Source organism: Drosophila virilis, chromosome 5 (assembly GCF_030788295.1).
Source record: "Drosophila virilis strain 15010-1051.87 chromosome 5, Dvir_AGI_RSII-ME, whole genome shotgun sequence".
In the NCBI taxonomy this organism is placed as follows: domain Eukaryota; kingdom Metazoa; phylum Arthropoda; class Insecta; order Diptera; family Drosophilidae; genus Drosophila; species Drosophila virilis.
This window is the reverse complement of record NC_091547.1, coordinates 24,055,591-24,076,527: the sequence shown is the minus strand read 5'-3', so window position 1 is coordinate 24,076,527 and position 20,937 is coordinate 24,055,591. Positions and strand designations below refer to the sequence as shown.

Sequence of the window (20,937 nt, the reverse complement as noted above, 5' to 3'; positions counted from 1 at the left end):
CAAACGCAAACTAATTTTCTCTGAGAATTTTTAAGAAAATTAAAAAGGAGACTGAAAATTTTGCAGAACTTGAAAGGTATTAAATCAGAGTTTTTTATAATATAATTAAATTTACATATTAATTTCCGCAAAGCATTCAATTTTTGCAAATACGCAAATCTCAGGAAAAAAATGGGATTTAAAAATTTAAAGAATTTGAAAGGGATTTAATCGCATTTTTTATATCATTAAATTTACATATTAATTTCTCAAATTGCAAAGCATTTGGATGACAACATTTTGAGCTAAGAGGAATCTGTAGGGTCCGCCTGGAAGTTCTTTGTGCCCATCTCCCACACAATTGATTGCAGTTTCAATTGTTTCCATCAATTTGCGTTTTTTCCTTGACTTGCAGCAATGCGCAAAGAAATTCGATTTATTTCAATTTAGCAAAAGGCCAAAATCAACTTAAACATAAATCCAAGTTATTAAATCCCGCAAAAGTTTGCCAAAAAGGAAAAACAAAAGAAACGAAGAAAATAAAGAAAATTGTGCGAGAACAAAAGTTTGCTTTATTTGCCTACAAGACCAAGTTCAGTTTCAGTTCCAGTTTCGGTTCGGCTCCAAAAAAAGTAGAAAAAAAAACGAGCCGGCAGGCGAGACGGCAACAATAAAAGGTGCGACCTGCCTAGGCGCCTAGGCGAGAGTGGGCGCCAGCGTAATATAATGGGCGCCCTCCCGCCCCTCCCCCTCTGTCCTGGATCCCAACAGCAAGCTGGCACCGAAAGAATGGCGCAAAATAAAAATCGAAGAAAAACAATTAAAATTTATGGCGAAAAACGTGAAAAACAAAGCGCAGGCAAACAAATCATAAAATGCAAATGAACCACAGGAAAGCAGAGACAAAGTGAAAATTAGAAAAGCGCAGAAATAAGAAAAGCTGCTAAAGAAAACAGGACAAAGCAACCATGGAGAATATACGCGAATATAATTAAAGGAGGCGCAAATAAAAGAGTTAAAAGCTGCCGAAATTGGAACACATATAACAGGAATTTTCTATGGATCTGAAATAGATATATGAAATAGATATCACGAATTCTCACAGATTGTCAATTTAAGGTCGATTGTTTCTGTAGGATCCAAAAGAAATAGTTATCGCTTGGTTTTTATAATACTGCTTAGGAGTTAGGAACGTTTTTCAATTGTTGAGATTGATCAATAAATCATGATAAGTAAAAAAGACACAAACTCTGTTTTCGTCCACTTAGCTATAGAGGATCGAACCGATTGACTTCAATATACAAACAACTCAAAATCGATCGTTACTCTGACACTCGATCGTTCCGTTGAAATAGTACTCCGAGTTATGTCAGTATAACTGCAAGAATTGATCATTTGATCTACATGATTAAATATAGATCACATGATTGATCTACATGATTTATTAGTCCAAGCTGTCCGATGCAAGTGCCTGCAGCAAGAGAGCATATATATGCAAGGTTTTACCAAGATCTATTTAATATAAAGTTCCGCTCAAAGGTATAAGGACTTTACAAGATTTTAATCAATTTTGTAAAATCCTTCAAAAGACTAAAATAAGTTCTTAACATCATATAGATTATGACATATAAGAAGATTTAAATAATGCTTATTATAATATATTATTATTATTGTATTATATTACATGTAATGTATATATGTAGCTATAGCTCATATGCTCTATAGGTTCTCCACAATTGTGTTCTATCTTAAAAAAAAAAAATAACGGCCGCTTAGCTCTCATGTGCGTCGCCCTTGCGAGGTGCTCAACCACATTGGGCTCAGCCAATCTGGTAACCTCTGGTAATCCGCCCAAGCACATATGTGGGCGTATGTAACCGCATATATACTCACTTGCGTGTGTGTGTGTGCTTGTGTGTGTGAGTGAGAGAGTGCGCCAACAAATCGAAATGTTGCAAAAAGTGCTCATATGTCCCACACACACATGCTAACCCTCCCCTTGTGTGTATGTGTGCATATGTTTGTCAATTTCCACCGAGTTTTTCTTGTGCTCTTTTTTTTTTTGACAAAAATCAGCAAGGCTAGGGGTTGGTTTTTCCGAGCAACGCGTCGTTATATTTTTTTTCGCATTTCTCTTTCGCACACATGCCAGAGCGAGACACGCATATGCACATGTATGTGTGTATATGGGTGTAATATGTTGTGTATATGATTTTATTTTACTTTTCTCGCTTTTTTCTTGTTTTGTTTTTGCTGCTTGTGGAGCTGCGCCAACGCCAACGCCAGCGTCGTGGCGCGCTTATGTAAAGTAAAACGCAGCTCGCATGCATGGAATACGAGAAATAGATAACATACTAAAAGGCGAGCACATGCGACAGAGATAGCAATAGCAATAGCAACAGCAACAGCAACAGCAGCTGGAAGCAGCAGCAAAAAGCTTTGGCCATAACAATAACAATAACAACAACAACAACAACAACAACAACAACAACAACAACATCAACAGCAACAACGGCAGCAGCAGCAAGGCGAGTGCAAGGCAGCGCTGCCAGCTTCGCAGTCGTAGTCGATAGCAGTTGAGCAGAAGAGTTGTGTAGCAAAGAGCTTTGCATGTGAGCGCCACACTCACACACAGAGACAGGCAGACAGACAGAGCGCCACGTACGTTACATACATACACTTGCTCTCGCTCACACACATATCGTGTCGCACGCTCACTCTCTCGCTCTCTGGAAAGCAAAAACTCAACTCGCTGCTTTCAGTTTTCGTTTTCCATAAGCTGCCCAAAAAGGATATGTCGACGCTGGCGCTGACGTTGGCTGCGCTGCCGGCGCCCCTTTTTATGAAAAATGTTACACTCACGCGCAGCTGGCGCCGACGTCGCTGCCAACGTGTGACAACTGTGTATATATATGTGTGTGTGTGTGTAAACTCCATGTGAGCCAACGAGGCGACGTCTAACGGGGGTGGGTGACTCGTGTGTTGTTGTTGTTGCTGCTTCTGCTACTGCTGTTGGTGGTGGCTATTACTCTTTACGAGCGTTCAAAGCTCCACATGCCACGTATGTATATATGTATGTGTGCGCGCGTGTGTGTGTGTGTGTGGGTGCGTCGCTCTTTCGTGTCGCTCTTTTTGTTGTATTTGTTGGTGTTGTTGTTGGCGCGCTTCGTGTCGTGCAGGCGGCCACTCGGCTGCTGTCTGCGCTTCGGCTGCGCTACGCATGTGTATGCAAATGTATTTCGTATACACACACACACACACACGCAAATATAATAAATTTTTTTCGGTGTACGTGACGTGCGAGAACCTCGACTGCTGCTTCTGCTGCTGCTGCTGCTCGTGTAGTTGTTGCTGTTGTTGTTTTTGTTGTGATAAGGCAAAAAATATATTTTATATGACGAAGGAGTAAAAACGCCAGCGTCGCTGCCAGCGTTGTCGTCGTTACCGTTAACGTTACCGTTACTCGTGCATCGCCTCGTCCTGCCGAGCTCGTCGCGCGTCGTGCTGCGAACTGCGAGCATCCTCATGTGTTTCGCATGCTGTTTGTTGTTTGTGCTTCGCCTGCTCATACGTGTGCGCGCACGTGGGCGGCAAGGGTGGACCGCCGTCAACGGAAGCGGCGACGGGGGCGGGGGCGTTAGTGGGGGTCGCGTGTGTGTGACGCTGCTGCCGACGCCGCCGTCGCCGTCGCTGCCTTTGGCTCGCATATCTGTTTTTTCGGGCCGACATCATTTGAATTAGTCGCTTCGTGACGTTTGAACGGTTCGAAACATACACGCGACCGCAGAACACACGCACACACCCATATACACACACACACACAGGCAGAGCGTGGCGTTACCGTTACCGTTAACCGTTACGAGCTTGTGCCGACGCCAAAAAATACCGTTAACTCTTTTTTAAAAGTATGTGATAAAATTCGTGCGCTCACATGTGAATGGTAAAAAACTCGATTGAAGACAATTCCTGAGACAGTTGTCTGTGTGTCCTGTCCGAAGATGGACGTGTTTTGATAAAGAAAAAGGACATAACGGGATCTACGGAAAAACAAATTGAACAGTTTAAAAATACTTTCGAGCATATTTAATAACGTTAAATGGTAATGAAAAGTTTAAAAAAACGATAAATTTCTTCGGTAAAAGAAGACAACATTGAAAATAAATAAAAAAAACGAGCTAAAAACACAACGGTTAAAAATATCAAAAATATTTCTTAAATACTTAGATCTGATAAAAAAAAATAATGACCGAAAACTCAATATTACTACAAATATATTTGAATCAAAATAGTTATAAATATGATAGAGATTAAAAACAATAATAACGATACAAGTATTGGGTGATAAAAACGATAAAACATTTTGTTTTAATTATATATTTTTGTTAAAGTTTTTGAATAACATTCATGCCGCTGAAAATTTGATTTGCTATTTGTTTTTTTTTTATTTTTAATCTGCCAAGAATTAAAACTTATTTGCTTGACTGTTTAATTCTTAGCTTTATTCAAATTACAAACATATTTCTGGGCAAAATTAAGAAAACGAAAAGAAAGAAAACCCGATTTAAGCCAAGGCATTTTAATATATTGAATAAAAACACAAACTCTTAATTGAAAAAAACTTTTTAAAATAATTAAATTAAATGCTAATATAATCCGTTTGCTTAGTTAATAGCCACACAATGTAAAAATCAACAAAATTGTGAACCGCTTTAAAACAACAATTTATGTTTTGGTTGTCGCGCCTATCATAAAACGCGGATATTTCAAATGAAACCCAAAACAAATTCTGTGAAATTTGCCAAACAAATTGAGGGATCGAGTGCAACACACACTTAAGCAAACACATGCACACACACATGCATAGGTTTATGGCTGCTGTAAATGGACCCACAAATTGATCTGTCAGCGGCCATTTAATTGGACAGAATACCTGTGCCAGGACCTTTATGTCCAGCCTGTCAGTTACCTGTGCGGGCCAGTGTTTATTTACTTGCGTGTTGCACTGTTTGTTGTGCCTGTTGTACATGTGTCAACACACACCCATATATACGCACACACACCTGATTATCACCTGCAGTACTGTGGAAATTTTGCGCCCTGACGAGTGCGCAGCGAGAGAGACGAGCTGAGAGCGAGAGCTGCTGATCCTGCCCACATAAACACATATCAGTGTGTGTGTGTGTAAGTGTGTGTGTGTTGCCATTTGAGGGTGCGGGCCGTGTGTTGCGTGAGGGTGAGAGCGGCTCGAGCTCTTTCCCATATCCATAACCATATCCACATTCACATGTGAAGCGTATTCCCGACATGCTGCGCATTTATTTGCATTGCTTTGAATCAGTTTGTGGCAAACCCTCGACGCGTACGCGCACTTTTGCAGATCCCAGCGAAGCCAGAGCCCAGAACGTAGAACCCGTGTGTGTACATGTGTGTGCGTGATCTTCCGTGCTTGTGTGTGTCTTTTGTTCGCACACCTGAAGAACGAATATAATAATAATAATAATAGAAAACAAAAAACACATGTGAAATACAATAGTAAAACACGCATATCTAATTTCAACTACCTTATTTGTGTTCACAGTTAAAAGCAAGCGAAATGTTATCGACATATAAAAACTGTGTTAATATTATAATTAACTGAGCCAAGTAAATGAAATGCAAATATATGCGTAAATAAATATAAACAGCATAAGAATTTGGAAAGGATATTGCAGAGCATAAATCTACAGATAAGAGAACGTGGATGGTACGTAAGGAACATAAAATAAATCAGAATAATATTTTATTATTATTTTTAATATAAATAATGCTCTACCATATCGAATTTATTCTTGCAATAAAATATATTGCAATAATTATTCTTTGCAGTAACAAATATTCATACACAACTATCTGATTTATAAACAAGCTTATTTTTCGATAATATGCAAAGTAGGGTTATTTAATAGCCCACCCCAAAGAAGTATTTTAATTATTCATAATAGAGCCGATCTTAAGTCGAAACGTTGACAATTTAAGGGTGGAAGCTCACCTGAATATTCGCAAAACGAAACTGGTCTTTAGCTTGGATTTATAGCTATTCTTTTAGCATTGTTTGTTCTTTCATACCTCTGCAAACTCGAACTGTTTTGGAGTTTAGGTTTGATAGCTTACAACAATAGGACAGTCTGAGGAACTTTGAAAATTGATACATAATTATAACTTTTAACCCAACAAACTATCTTTTGAAAAATATGGATTTGAACCGTCGTCCTTCTCTTGGTTAAGTTGCCTCATTGACAAAACATCTACCTACAATTACAAGTTTTTCTTAAATTATTTTTAAATTTTGTAATCTCCTTAAATCTTTAACTTTGTGGCACGCCGCATTGCCAACTCTTTTCTTTCTTCTGTTGGGCTTGGGTAAAGCCAGTGACCGCCTTAAGCCCAAATCCGAGTCCTCTACTAGTAAATCTGACTGACTTACTGCGACATTAATTAAAAGCTCGCGCAAGTCTTCATCTGCTGCTGCCTGCCTCCTACTCTGCTGCACCCAAAGGTAGCAAGTGGCATTAAATGTTTTTTTTTTTTGAACTGTGTCGCTTTTGGCAACGCTCGAAAGTAAAATACGCGAGTAAATAAATAAAAAATGTTTGCCGCAGTTACTTTAGTTGCGTCAGTTGCGCACCGCAAATGAGATGCAAGGAAAAAAGATGCCGAATAGCGCTTGCCACATGCCGTATGCCCCATGCCGCATGCCTGCTAATTGCACATTGTTGCATTCAGACGTGGGTGTCCTGGCCCAGTTGGCGCCACATCCTGGCGCAGCAGCATGTGTTAATATGCGGTTTTCGCCAGGTACCCAGCGCCAACTGGCAACCGCTTCAGCAGCAGCAGCGGTTGCAGCCGCAGCTAACGGCAAATAAAAATGTTTATTTACGGCGGGCAAATGTAAAGTTTTTTAATTTTGCATCGCTGGCAATGAAGCTGGTTCCAGGCATTGGTTTTGGCATTTGGCATTTGGCTAGGATCTCGCCTGGCTCTGCTCCTGTGCTACTCAGGCGTTGTCAGGCAGCTGGCGACTGTTTTTTAAATTCACACACGCAGCGTGCAGCGCCAGAGTGGGCGGGGGAAGAGGCGCGGCTAGAAGCACGGCACGGCACGCCACGCCAGACAGTTGCTGAATTAATTAGATGCCACGCACCGAGATGCGTAAAAAAAGCTCAGAAGCGCACAGTGGTTGTCATCCGCATATGAATGGTTCAATTTAATGATTCACTTAATTACTTTACTTAAAAAAAAATAATTACTAATAAAAATTGAAGAGTGTGTGTCTAAAATTAGAATATATTTTAAATATGGAAATTGTATTTAATTGATCGATAGCTGTTATAGTCGCCATATATATATGTATTTGTATATCGATTAATTGTATTTTTTGCCTTTAATTCAAATAGCGAAACATCTTTTTTATTGACAACGTGAGAAATAATAACATATCGAATCTGAGTATTTTAATCATAATTTTCACTGTGCGAGCGTCTGTGTGTGTGAGGCTTAGATAAACAAAAACACAGTCGGCGACAGAGGCGCGCAGAACGATAGACAGTCAGACAGCCAGTCAGACGGGCAAAGCTGCAGGCAGGCAGACTGTGCTCTCCTGGTGGCAGTAGCAGGGAGCAGGGAGCAGGGACGGGGGCAGGGGTAGGCGAGCAGTGAGCCATTATCACACATCACACATCTGCATGTGATATCCTCAAGGATATGCGACACGACACGTACCCGACTCTGATTGCTTCATGTGCGTTTGCCCGTCTTCTTCTTGTTCTCATCTGTTTTTTTTTTGTTCTTGTTAGCTTTTGCTGTGCATTGTTTTGGCTTTTGTTGTGCTTGGGATTTACCGAAAATGTGAGGCATAGGGCGGAGAAAAGATGATATATGCCGCGACTCATTAACATATTATCACAACACATACACGACATGGCATATGTCATGAGTACCCGAGCACACTCGGAGAAAAATAGACCTCAATTAAAGAAATTCTGCACGTGGGAACGTTTTACGTTCAATTTAAGTATGCAGGTTTTCTTCTCTTAGCACAAACATTAAATTTATTTAAGCAAAAAGTGTACTTTAAGCATGAAGTCCAATGTTCTTTGACTTCTCTCCCAAAGTTTCGCCCAGTGTAGCAAATCCGAATACATTATGCAACGCATTATGCCTAAGCTTTTGCACATTCGCCTCTAACCTACATCTTTCTTCTTTTTCTTTGCAGCTATCTAGCGTCTTGCAGCAGCTTTGAGGTGCGACACGTGACTTTTTGGGGGTGAGCGCAGCTGTAGGTGTGCGGGGCATGTTAAAGGACGCCGAGGAGCTGATAAAACGCTGCAAACTGACGTCGCTGCCGCTGGCGCTGCATATGAACGAGTTCGGCCGCCAGGTGGCGCCAGCGCCGCTTGCGTTGCCGCTGCTAGCAAAGCCGCCTACAACGCCTCCGGGCATGGGCACGGGCACGAACGGAGCGGGCGCGGATCATCATCAGCATCATACGCATCATCAGATGCCAATGCCGCTGCCTCTGCCGCTACCAATGCCGGCGCCTTCGACGCACAGCCACGCCCATGGATCAATGCACACAACACCGCCCACAACGCCGCCCACGCCGCCAGCGCTGCCGCTGAACATGAGCCAAGCGGCAACCACAACCGCAACCACAACGGCCACAACAGCCGCCGCTGCGGCGGCCGCGGTGGCGGTGGCGGCCACAACGACGCACAGTCCGCCTGCCACGCCCACAGCGGTTAGTGCCGCCCTGGGGGCTACACAGGATCATTATAGTCTACGCTGGAACAACCATCAGAATCACATATTGCGCGCCTTCGACGCCCTGCTGCAGACCAAGACCCTCGTGGATGTGACCCTCGTCTGCGCGGAGACCTCAATACGGGCCCACAAAATGGTTCTGTCCGCCTGCTCGCCCTTCTTCCAGCGCGTTTTCGCCGAGACGCCCTGCAAGCATCCGGTGATCGTGCTGAAGGACTTTCGCGGCTGGGTCGTTCAAGCCATTGTGGACTTCATGTACCGTGGCGAGATCAGCGTGCCCCAGCAGCGCCTCCAGACGCTCATCCAGGCCGGCGAGTCGTTGCAGGTGCGCGGCCTTGTCGAGAGCTCCGTGCCGGAGCACACGCCCACACCGGCTGCCTCGCCCGACGACTTCAACCTGTTGGACGCCTCCTCGCTGCTGTCCTCCAGCTACGAGGACGAGTCGCCCTCGATGGTCAGGCCAGCGTCTGGCAAGCTGATCATGCCCAGCCGGCTCTATGGGAATCCGGCGAGCGCCATGGCGGCGCTCAGTCTGCGCCGCAAGCGGGAACAAGAGTGCGATCGGGAGCCGGAGAGCGATCAGGAGCTGGGCGGCAGTTCACCCATGCCGCGACGCAAGCAGGCTCGTCCACGGCGACGCTCGGGCGATGTTCCACACGACTTTGCGCTCAACAAGCCGGAGACTACGGAGACGGCGGCGCTGCAAACTGTGATCAAACATGAGCTGCGGGAGGAGCAGGAGCCGGAACAGGAGCACAGCGAGAAGCGTTCCACAGCGGACGAGGCCAGTCCCATGGAACAGGATGAGCAACAGTCTCAGCAAACAAACGAGCCCGAAGATGAAGTCGAGCAGCGAGAGCCGGGCGGGCACAGGGAGCCGCAGCAGGAGCACGCGTTACCCCTTATCACGCCCGGCAGTAGCATTCAGCAGGCGGAACAGGAGCTCGATGAGGAAGAGGACGAGGATCAGGAGCGGGAGCACGAGCACGAGCAGGAGGAGCATGAGCATGAGCACGAACACGATCACGTTCACGAACATGATCAAGATCCGGATGAGGACGAGGACGAGGAGCAGGACATAGAAGAGCTTATACACACGACCAACGAGCTGCGGCGTCAGGCGGCAGTAGCCGCCGCCAATGCAGCTGCCATGTCGCCCTGTCCCAGCGACGGGCCCGAGGATCTGTGCACCACCAAAAAGGACAAGCAGGACACCAGCCACGCGCACTCCTCGGATGGCGAGAGCAACAACAACAACAACAACAACAATAACAGCAGCAAGCTGCAGGACAACAACCAACGCATCATGTTGTCCCTGAAGGACATCAGACAGCTGAACGCCAAGCCCAGCGCCACATCGACGCCCAGCCACACGCCGAACAGCAGCTGCGCGCCGGGCAATAATGGCCTCTTGTCCTTCCCGCCGCCAGGTATGCGTCCGCCCGGTCTGCCCGACAGCCCGCCCTGCCACATGGAGGCGCTGGAAGCGCAAATGCACGCCGCGGCCGCTGCCGCCGTAGCCGCAGCAGGCGCCGGTGAGAATCCGTTTCATCACATGGAGCACCAAATGGAAATGTCGCTGGCCGCGGCCGCCGCAGCGGCAGCCATGCACCAGCGTGAGCCACGCGATCTCCGAGAGAGCCGGGAGCAGGCGCTGCAGCGGGAGCACAATGCATTCGCCAGCAATCTGCTGGGGCCCATGGGGCTGCCGCCCTTTGGAGGACACAACGGAGCGCCGGGTCCGGGCTGTCCGGGTCAGGCGCCGCACGAGCGGCTCGAGGAAAGCATGAATCGGCTGAGCAAGGAGTTTGGCAAGGAGTTCGGCAAGGAGTTTGGCAAGGAGTTTGGCAAAGACTTTGGCAAGGACTTTTGCAAGGAGTTCGCGCCCACTTCGCCCATGAGCCTGCCTGGCCACTATAATCCACAGGACGGACAGCCGCATCCGCCGTCGCCGCTGCCCTTTCCCGGCATGTCCTCGGCGTTGACGCTAACGCCGCCGCACAGTAAGTAGAAAACGCGTTATCCTAGCGAGGTCACTGGGTTAGGCTTCACATCCTGCACTTCCTGTTGCTGTCCTAAACAAATTTCGCTCCATCAAAGAGCTTGCAAAAAATAAAAACAAGCGGAAGTCCTAATAAACGCGGTCCCTGCAGGCAGCTCCCGTTTGCTCAGCTCCTCCTCCTCTGCCCCTGAATGGACTACTTGACTCTGTGACTCCTTGGCGCACGTACGCTCAAGCGACTTCAGTTTTAATAAGCTCGCATGTCCCTGGCCCCACAGCATGGCAGCCACTCGGCATGCAACATGTGGCCACTGTAGATGTCTCCGTCTCTGTCCCTTCCTCTCTCCCTTCCTCACTGCCTACCCCTGTCTCCGTTCCTGTCGCTTTGCCGGCGACATCAAAGTGGAACCGACTGCATAAGCATCCTTTTTGCTGAGCTTCTGCAGTCGTTGTCAGGGCCAAAGCTGTCGCAAAGCCTTTAAACGCATTAGGGTCGCCCCCGAGTGGGTATTCACACTCTCAAACTGCTTTATTCATTTTTTTTTTTCGCTGTCTTCAACTTTTTGCGCTTTTATGGAAAATATTCTGCAGCAACAAGTCCCAAAGAAGGTATGCAGAATAATGCATATATAGGATTACATTGGGTTGACCAACATAAATAGAAAAGCTCATCTTTCAACAGTTTTCTTCCAACAAAAAAATTCTCCATTTTACTTTTCTTTAGCACATATAATTGCAAATTCCTAACGTCTACGTAAATTTTCATGTCCTATCTCCCTTGTCCTTTAGCCTTTTTTCCTCACTTCCACATATATGTTCATACAACCTCTCTCTGCGATTCTCACACTCGTTGTGCGCCACATAACTGCAATTTCAAAGTATGCCTTCATATATTCACTTATTCACTATTTAGATTGTTTCGGCCAAGTCACAAAGTTATGCGCTGCGGCTTAAAGCTATTACCCACTCATGCCCCTTGCAAGCTCCCTCTCTTCCGCTTCCACCATTCATTTTCATTCCTAATTAAGTCATAAACAATTTTTGCTAGTTGACAGCTCATAAGATATATTGAAATGAACTGAAAACTGAAATGTGACAAACTGAGCTGCAAGTGCGCCTCTAATAATTTGACAGTTTAGTTATTGCAACCGTTCCCCCTCTGCCCCTTCCTACGCGCCTGTCTGAAACTCAGCAACTTTGCTTGCGACTAGGCGGAGGTAGGGACGTTGTGTCAAGACTGGGCGCTGCACTTGCGGTTGGTGCAAAGTTGCAAGTTGGAGTTGCAGTCGAAATAAATTCAATTGCGGTTTATATATGATTTTTTGTATATTTATGTCACCCGAGGCGGAAAGAGAGGTGCAAAAGGGGAGTGCTGAGAAGGGGTTGCACGTTGCGTGCAGACCGCTAGAAATTTATGTTGTGTCTTTGGCAACATGTGAAGCAATGTGTGTGCTTATGTGTGTGCTTGCAATTCTCTCAGTCGCTGCGAGTTCAAACTGTCGGCAGACGTTTAGCGAAATGACTTTTAAGTTGCCAAACAGCACACAGACAACTGCCACGCCTCCTCCCCCTCCAAGGGGTGTGTGTTGCACGTTGTGTTTGTGTTTAAAGTATGCCACACGGTGCTGCAACGACTTAAACCTTTTGGCAAACAACTTTGGCAGCGTCGGCGTCGGCGGCGGCGGCATAAATAAAAATACAGAGTCCTGTGTGTCGAGACCTGAGTCCTGATTCCTCGCAATCCTCGACATGCTTCTACCTCTCCTCGTCGGCGCTTCCCTTTTCGTATAAAACTTTACATATAAGTCGCGCGATATTCATATTAATAATATCCGTTTGGGGAGTCCAGCCCCCCTTTAGCCTCAGCTCCAAATGCAGACCTCAAACTCGGTCTCTGTCAGGCGCGACGCGCACACAGGATATAAAATAAATTAAGGCACAAAAATACAAAAATATGAAAAATTGTACGAAAATACCGAGTCGCAGGAAGCGCAATACCTTTTAATGCGACAAAAATTTCAGCCAACATATCAGGGCAATGCAAAGCTATGAGAGGAAGATGGTTGAGTTAGGGGTACGGGGGGTGGGTGTGCACCATCCCAAACGAGGGGGGTCATACGACCAGCTCGCTAACTACTGCATAAACAGGCTGCAGGCAATGAATGCCAGCCAAGGATACAAGCAAGAATCCTCGACTTGGCAAAGAACTGCAAAAGGAAGTATTCCACAGAAAGCAGGTCGACTAAAACATGCTCTTTCTTGAGAAGTTTCTTATGATGATATGATGATATATTGTAAGCTTGAAAGAATTGAGTATAATATAATAAGGGGAGAGAGAGAAACAAAGACGGGGAGAGAGAGAGAGCGAAAAAGAAGCAAAACCAAGGACTTGAGAAAAGTATAGATAAATCCAAGAATTTTCCTATCATTTAAATATATATGAATTTTCAGTTTGCGAATTCCTAAATTCACCCTCAAATAATTCCTTTTGTAGTAGTTACTTTGACAAGCCTCAACTCAACAAATGTATATTATTTATGTTTCACTTCATGAATCTTCTAGTTTGTATAGTTTATAATTTATAAATATGTTACATTACCTTTTACGTAGTCCTTATACCCTTCTTTGTTTACCCTACACTCACTCTCTCTGTGGGCAAACAGAAGCATTGCAGACAGCCGCAGAAAAAGATTTACCAACGTTTTGCCGTATGAAGAATGTGATTTATTTTTTGCGAGTCGCATTTCGGCGTGAAAATCATTGAACTAATAGCATGTGACGTGCAGGTATGTGTGTGTGTGTGTACAAGTCAATGGCTGTCTTGTTCTAGAACCCTTGAGAAAAGACGTGAAAAGAAATCCGCACTAATTTCGCCAGGCAAAGCAGAGACTTGCTTTGATTCTGAGAAGGACATGAGAAAGGGATGGAGAAAAGCGAAAGAAACGCATATTACGTATACGCAGCGTGTTGTTATGTCTTGAATACTCGAGCAGAGCGCGTCGCAAACAATGCGCGCTCGTTATTTGTGTCATTATGCAGCAGATACACAGTCTTTAGATACAGATACAAATATGTATATTTCCCCTGCCCGCCCACATTTAATCATATGCGACTACAATGCGCGTGTGTGCGGGTGTGTGTGTGTGTGTGGCTGTGTGTTGCGTCTTCGTATTCGCGTACTTATGAAATCATTCAGCACAATGTCAATGTTATGCCTTATCCCTCACCCACACACACACACACACACACACACATATACACCCACCTGCTTTGGCTTTCTGAGCACATCCTTTAGATCCTTTTTCAGTGTCTTCCCCGTTGTCGCCGCCTCATCAGCGCTTCAATTGTTTCACTCATGTGAAGAAGTGCACTCGAAGCGTAAATTATTAATAGAATAATGACGTTCCATTGTTTACCATCCACATCCACTTCTGGAGCCCAGATGCACTCGCAATTGGCATAGTCTTGGGGTCTGCCCGTCTCGGAAGTACGTGCTCGTGTTCGTGTCTATCCCATTGTTAGTGGGGCATTCACTGAGCTGGAAAATGAGTCGCTTATGGAAACATTTGCAATTGCAATAAGTTTTATATAAAGGCAAATTGTAGGCAACTTATAAATAAGCAAGTTTGGCTCGTTAAATATTTCTTATAACAGATATCACAGCTGATGAGCCACAGACTTGAGCTTGATTTAAGTAACTCTTTGCTAACCTATCATCATTTCTTTTCTCTCCGCTCCACAGTGTTTGGCCTGGACTCGCCGCTTGGCTTATTTCCGCCCGGCATTGATCCTGGCAAACTCTACAATCCGCTAATGGAAATGAGCGATCCACGCGATATGCCCGGCGGACCGCCGCCGTTTCTCAAAAAGAAAAGTAAGTAGCCATAAATAAAGCCCCTCCACATCTCGCGTAGTACGTGAAAAACAAACAGCTAATTAACCTCTGAGCGCTAACTTCGAACCCAACAAATACAACAGCAGGAGCCGAAGAAAAATGAAATCATACAACGAGAAAGGTTGAAAATCAATTCAACATGATTGCCATGTCGATCACTTTGCAGTCGCTGCCGCCTTTGCCGGCGTCTCCCTCAAAACCTTATACAATACCTTATACCTTATGCCGTTTCGTGCCTTACTTCACACCTGACTGATTGATCTCTCGCTGATGGTTTTTCTTTTTACTGTGCTCAGCCAAAAGTTTCTGCACTTTTGATCACGTCGCCGAGCTTGGGCAATAGCAACAAACACTTTACTAGGTGTCTGGTCTTTAGCCTTAGATCGGCGATCGGTAAATATCAGTTGCCATAAGGTTAGATGAAAGATCAGTTGTGATCGCTGGCGTATATAAGGTATGCATCGCTATTAATGCAGTTGTGATTAGTATGGAATATTAGCTGCAAATTGCAATTGCTATGGTCTTGTATAAATTAAAGTGATCCGATCGATGATCAGATCGGTGATCAGCACATTTTTCAATTTAACTTTAAGTTAAATAAAATAATTATTGATGAACTGCTGCGATGTGATATCATACTTAAGAGCAATTTGACTGCTCTGATCTGAACTAATGTAAGATCAGCTGTGATCAGTTGATTCGCGATTGATAGTTGATCGAATCGAAGATCAGTTAATATCAATGGAAGATCTTTATCCATTTAGATCAGATTTTTTGTTTTAACAAGATCATTCTGTAAGTGATCTCTTGATAAACCTTGATATTCGCAGCAATAATCGACTGATCGTTGATCGCTGATCTCCCCCTTTGTCAGATTTATACACACTGAAAAAGAAGCTCACTGAATTGCAATGCGTGCTCATTTCCTTTTGGCATTCTACCCTCCTTGCAGCCCTGCTCATCACATTCAGCAGCACTCTTGATCAGTCGAGACGCGATCACTCGTGCGATCATGTGAGGCGGCAAATTTGTTTTTGTGGTTTTCCTGTGCAACTCAACTGGGCTGGCACTTCGGAGCGTTGTTTGTTTCTTCAATGGATCAACATGTGCACCTATGCATATCGTAAACGTCGTTTTTTCTGACTCTCTCAACCTGTACAGCTCTTGATTGACAAATAGTCAGCTCCATAAACGCAGTCGTTTTTTTTATTTCAAATGCAAGTGAAACCTCAGAAAGTTAATGAAGTTTTTCTGTGTGTGGGGAACTAATATATATCTATAATATATACAAAATGTGGTTCAGAAATCAATTATCTATTTCCTTGATTGTCATGTGATTGACAATGAGTGCACAAAGAGCGCGCGAGGAGGGGGAGAAGAGGCGAGTTGCTCGATGATTGTTAGCTTACGGTTTGAACCATGTGAGCAACAAGTTTTGACAGCTTATTTGACAGTTGGCCTCGCGTTGATGGGTTAAGTGCTTGGCCAGCGCTTTTATGAATGAAAGATTGGCTTCAAGCTCAAGTGATCCCCGGAATGATCTCTTAAATGCAGGAGGCGCCAGTTTGCAGGGCTAAGTGAAATGTAGAGAGATTTGGTGGGATTACAAACTGAAAATAAAATTGTTGCCGGTGTATTTGGTAGCTTGAACCTTTTAGCTTACATGTTTGGAGTTGGAAAATATGAATGAATTTTGAATAATCTAAAAAGTTTGTCTGGTTTGAGCTAATGCGTTGGTTTGATGTAAATCTCAGGCTCGAGCCGCTTCGGTTGTTTGCCAGTTTGAGCTTTGCTTTTGATCTACTTGCTTTACATTTATAGCGATCCCTAGTCCATGCTGAAATCTGGCTGATCTTTCCACTTCATTTCGCACACACTTTCAAACCGATCACATTTAATTGCTTAATTTTCTCATCAATAGCCGCAGTTACAGCGAGTCGTGATCAGATGTTTGGCATGCCAAAAGCGAAATGCCACAACAACGCTCGTATCTGAGCCGATCTTCGGGCAGCTCATCTCGGAGCCCGGAGACTCCTACGACTCATCCCGACCATGACAATCGCTGTTTAAATTACAACAATGTGAAACAGTAAATAAAACTGTGCTAAAAAGCGCAAATCTGGCGTATAGCACGATATTCTTTATTGCGAATCTGGCAAACGGGTTTTGTACAGCATTTTTTTTTTGGCCAGCTTTGATAAGAATCAAGCACTTGGCTCAAACCGGCAACAGTGCATGGGCTATGCCTCAGGCAGGGGGTAAGGGGAGCTATCACATTTCTAGGGCCTGTGCATTCGTAGTATTCGTGTGGGTGTGATTAACTGATTTGTTCACATTCATTTGTTCATTTTTCGATTGTTTTTTTCTTCGCTCCTCTCAACTCTCTCTCTTTCTCTCTCTCTCTGTCGCTGTCACTGTCTCTGTCTCTCTCTCTGCAGTCAGTCGCTTGTGTCGGAAAACGTGATTTGCGATTTGTAACAAATTCAAATTTCATTTTGTCGGTTGCAAGGTGGGGCGTGGCGGGGTGTAGACACAAGCGGGAACCCAGCAATAACAACGTCAACAACAACAACAGCTCGAGAGGCTCAACAATTGCATTTTTGCACTCGGATTGTGCCTCTTGTTCTTGTTGCATTTCATTGGAATAAGAGGTCAGACCTACGTTTTGACCCTTGTGCTTATATATAAATTGTGTCAACGGCAGAAACAACAAGCACAAAACAAATAACAATTGTGTTATATAAGAAATTGTACTTAAATGCGATTAGAACCAACAGGCTGACTCTACTAAGCGCAAGGGTCCAACTACTTCAGGTACAATTCAAGTTTTTTACTTAGATGGAAAACAATTTAATTTTGGAATATGCAGAGAATATTTCAGTTTATTTCTAGAACATTTTTTTCAATTCTTATGAGGATGAATGATTGAATATTTCGGAACTCGGCCAGCTTAAGTTCAAGTTGTTTTTGGAGCTAAGCAATTATTTTTGTTCTCTTTAATTTATCATTCGTCATTCCATTATTCACTAATATTATCAAAAGGATTCTGCTGAGATACATTTACTTATTAAAGTTCTAAATCGAACAAAGAATTTTAAGAAATAAATTACAAATAAGTTCTAAACTATTATTTAAGACCTCTTAATTTTATGCAGGGCTTAAAGTGGAGTACTTAAGTTAAGTTTAAAGTATCCTCAACCTTGGAATACTTTTATATGATTAAAACATGCATATTCCACATTCCTTTAACATAAAGTTAAATTAGGCTAAGTATCTATCTGCAATATTCTTGAATATCAACCTATTTTGAAGCCTCAGTCTTCATACTTTCCGTCTAAAATATATTTCGAGGCATATTTATATTCATTTAAAGAAACTCTTGCTATCGGCCACATTCGGCAAGAAAATTTCATATTATCAGGCAAAAGGCAAAAGAAAAGCTGTGCAATAAACTGTAAATTATCGCAGACTGCAAATTTGGCCACATATAAGTGCGACTGGGCCAAGAGCAGAGATTCGACATGGTCGCCCCCAAGAGCTTTATCCAGCTCGTTGTTGTCTCCAACCCAAAGTTGTTGTTGTTGTCGATCGGCTGATCGGGCCAGCTGAACCTGTGGCTGCAACTCTCTCGTTGTGGGGCAGGTCGATATCTTTGGATCTAAATTGAGTTTTAGCGGCGCATGTGACGAGGCTCCATGCTCGTAATTTGCATATGGAAGGTCGGGCGAGGCACTGGCTCGAGCTCAGGTTCGGGTATGGGAACCACCACAGCGTTCGCTTTTTTTAGGTGCCACATGCAACAACAACAACTGCAGCAACAACCAGCGATTGCTTTACGCAGTGTGCCCGACTAACAGATATCCTAAGTTCTATATTTTATAACTTTTATGTGTATCGTGCGATTACATCAAAACTTTGGGGACTCCAAAATGTAACTAATATGCATACAAGAAACCAAGAATATATATGTAAAAAGAAGTGCTTAATTTAGGCAGAATAGCTCGAGGTTTTCGAAAAGTCAAATCATCCTACAAGAACATGCCACATTTTGTATGTATCTCTTTAATTCCTTCAGATAAGCTCAAATACCTAGGAATGTTAATATTTATTTATTGATTTCCAGCAACTGCAGCGATTTGTAAACTCTTATAGTAAACTAGACTTTAAAATGATAATCGATATTTATCGATTTCGAGCAACTGCAGCGACTTCTCGCTCTTAGGCATAATGTATTCTATGGGTTTCAGTCTTCATTATACCCCTTTTTGCCACTCTAACTGCGTACAGGGTATAGCAGCAGGCACAACAGGGTGTGTATGAGCTGTAGGCAACTGCAGACAATGGGCAAATCTTTTAACGAAATTGTCTAGGCCGCATATGGGCCACGTAGATTGAAACATTAGCAGATGGTCGCCGCCAGATAACCCTCTAAAGACTGCAGTAGAGCTCCGAAAGTAGCTCAGGTGCCTTTGCCACAGCACTAATCAATCTCTCTCTTTCTCTCCTTGCAGTGCCACGCCCCAAGGGACAGCATTCGGCGCCACGCGGCGGTCCGCCGCGCTCGTGGACCAACACGGAGCTAACGGAGGCACTGCAGCACGTGTGGAACAAGAAGATGACCACGTCGCAGGCCTCGCGCATCTTTGGCATACCCTACAACTCGCTCCTCATGTACGTGCGCGGCAAGTACGGCAAGAGTCTGAAGCTGGAGCAGCTGCGCAAGGACTGCATCAGCGGGCCGCCCATCGAGATGCTGCAGATGGGCATCAGCGGCGGCGGCGGCGGCTCCAAGAGCGAGAAGAAGGAGCGCAAGGAGAAGGACAAGGAGAAGAATGCCAATGCCAATTCGGGAGCCAACAATGGCTCTTCCGGTGGCAACGGCAATGGCAATGGTGGTGCTGGTGGTGGCGGTGGCGGTGGCGGTGGTGGTGGTGGTGGTCCGCCGCCCATGCCACATCCCAGCGATTTGGCTGGACTGGGTCCGCTCGACTTGGAGCTGGGCCTGCCGCTGGGTCCGCCCGCTGGTCCGCGCAGCGGCAGCTCCGAGCCAGATCTGCTGGGCGGGCCCAATGCATTGTTTAATCCCTTCAATCCGCAAGGCTTCTATCCGGACTTTGCCGGCGGCTTTCCGGGGCTGCCGCTCAGCATGCTGAACCTGCTGCCGCCGGCGGAGCGCCACCACGCAGCGGTGGCCATGCACCATCTGGGCGTTAGCATGGACGAGGACTGCAAATCGGTGGGCTCCAAGCAGTCCTCCTCGCTGGACGATGACTTCGCCGCCGGCCTGCCGCTGGCCCTCGAGCAGCGCCGCCACAGCGAGCTGTCCAGCAATGGATCGACGCTGGCGCAGGCGAATGGCGGGGCGCAGGATTGAAATATGTGGCGGGATTGGGCTGCCAACCCAATGTTCTTCCCGCCCTACGAGCTGGATGCGGCTGCAGCTACGCACTCGCACTCGTCTCCGCCCCCACCGCCGCCGCCCCCGCACCACGGTTGTCGCGACTTCAACTTTAACCCGAGCCTGTTCATGGCGCGCCGCAAGCTGAAGCGCTACCGGTCCAAGCGCGTTCACATGCAGCTTCATCCGCCGGGTGCGGCAACAGCGGCAGGGGGAGCGGGGTCAGCGTCGCAGCCGCCACCGGCACGCCCCGCGCTGCCGCCTCCGCTGCGCACATAACTCTGGCCAAGCGAAAGCATTTTCCAACTGTGAAAACCGATTGCAATATGTTTATAAATGAATTAATTAATGTAATTAAGCGAATAATTTAATGATCATTTAGTTCACGCACTCAAGACAATATTTGATTTATGATAGTTTATGTTTCTTTAATTTTTGTATATTTTGCTGGTGCTTTTAGTTCCTATTCCCAATTATAATTTTGTGTTTTTAGTTTGGGTTTAATTATTATTAATTTTAAGCTAAGTAACTGAATATGACAAAGCTTACAAAGCATTTGAGGCAATACAAGAAATCATTAAACATAAAACCGAGCACTTAACCTAATTTAATTATTATTAATTATATTAATTATTAATTGATTGTATTATGTATGTATGTAAGTATGTGTAATTCCGCAAGTATATAATCAAAACGAAGTTTACGGCAAGCTATAATTAAGTGAAATCTGTAAATACGACGCAAACATAACCAAAACCAATCAGCATTAGGGGTATTCAGTTCAGTTGCTGGCCAAAACGATATGCCGATATTCATCGCCACAACTGTAAACAATTAGCAAAAACAAAAAAAAAAAAAAAAACA

General features: G+C 44.7%; 1 protein-coding gene across 2 annotated transcripts; it reads left to right on the top strand.

The window, feature by feature from the left end:
• Positions 1-3,635: 3,635 nt before the first annotated feature.
• lov (jim lovell) lies at positions 3,636-20,178 on the top strand. 2 transcript variants are annotated; one of them, XM_032437274.2, is made up of 5 exons: positions 3,636-4,078; positions 5,558-5,722; positions 8,231-10,781; positions 14,523-14,654; positions 19,187-20,178. In XM_032437274.2, exons 3-5 carry the CDS (start codon positions 8,309-8,311, stop codon positions 20,047-20,049), a joined length of 3,468 nt encoding a protein of 1,155 aa, XP_032293165.1. In that variant the 5' UTR covers positions 3,636-4,078; positions 5,558-5,722; positions 8,231-8,308; the 3' UTR covers positions 20,050-20,178. The 2 variants fall into 2 exon arrangements, with proteins under 2 accessions (XP_032293165.1, XP_032293166.1); XM_032437275.2 differs by lacking the exon at positions 19,187-20,178 and adding an exon at positions 16,597-17,634 and having other exon boundaries at positions 3,639-4,078.
• Positions 20,179-20,937: the final 759 nt, after the last annotated feature.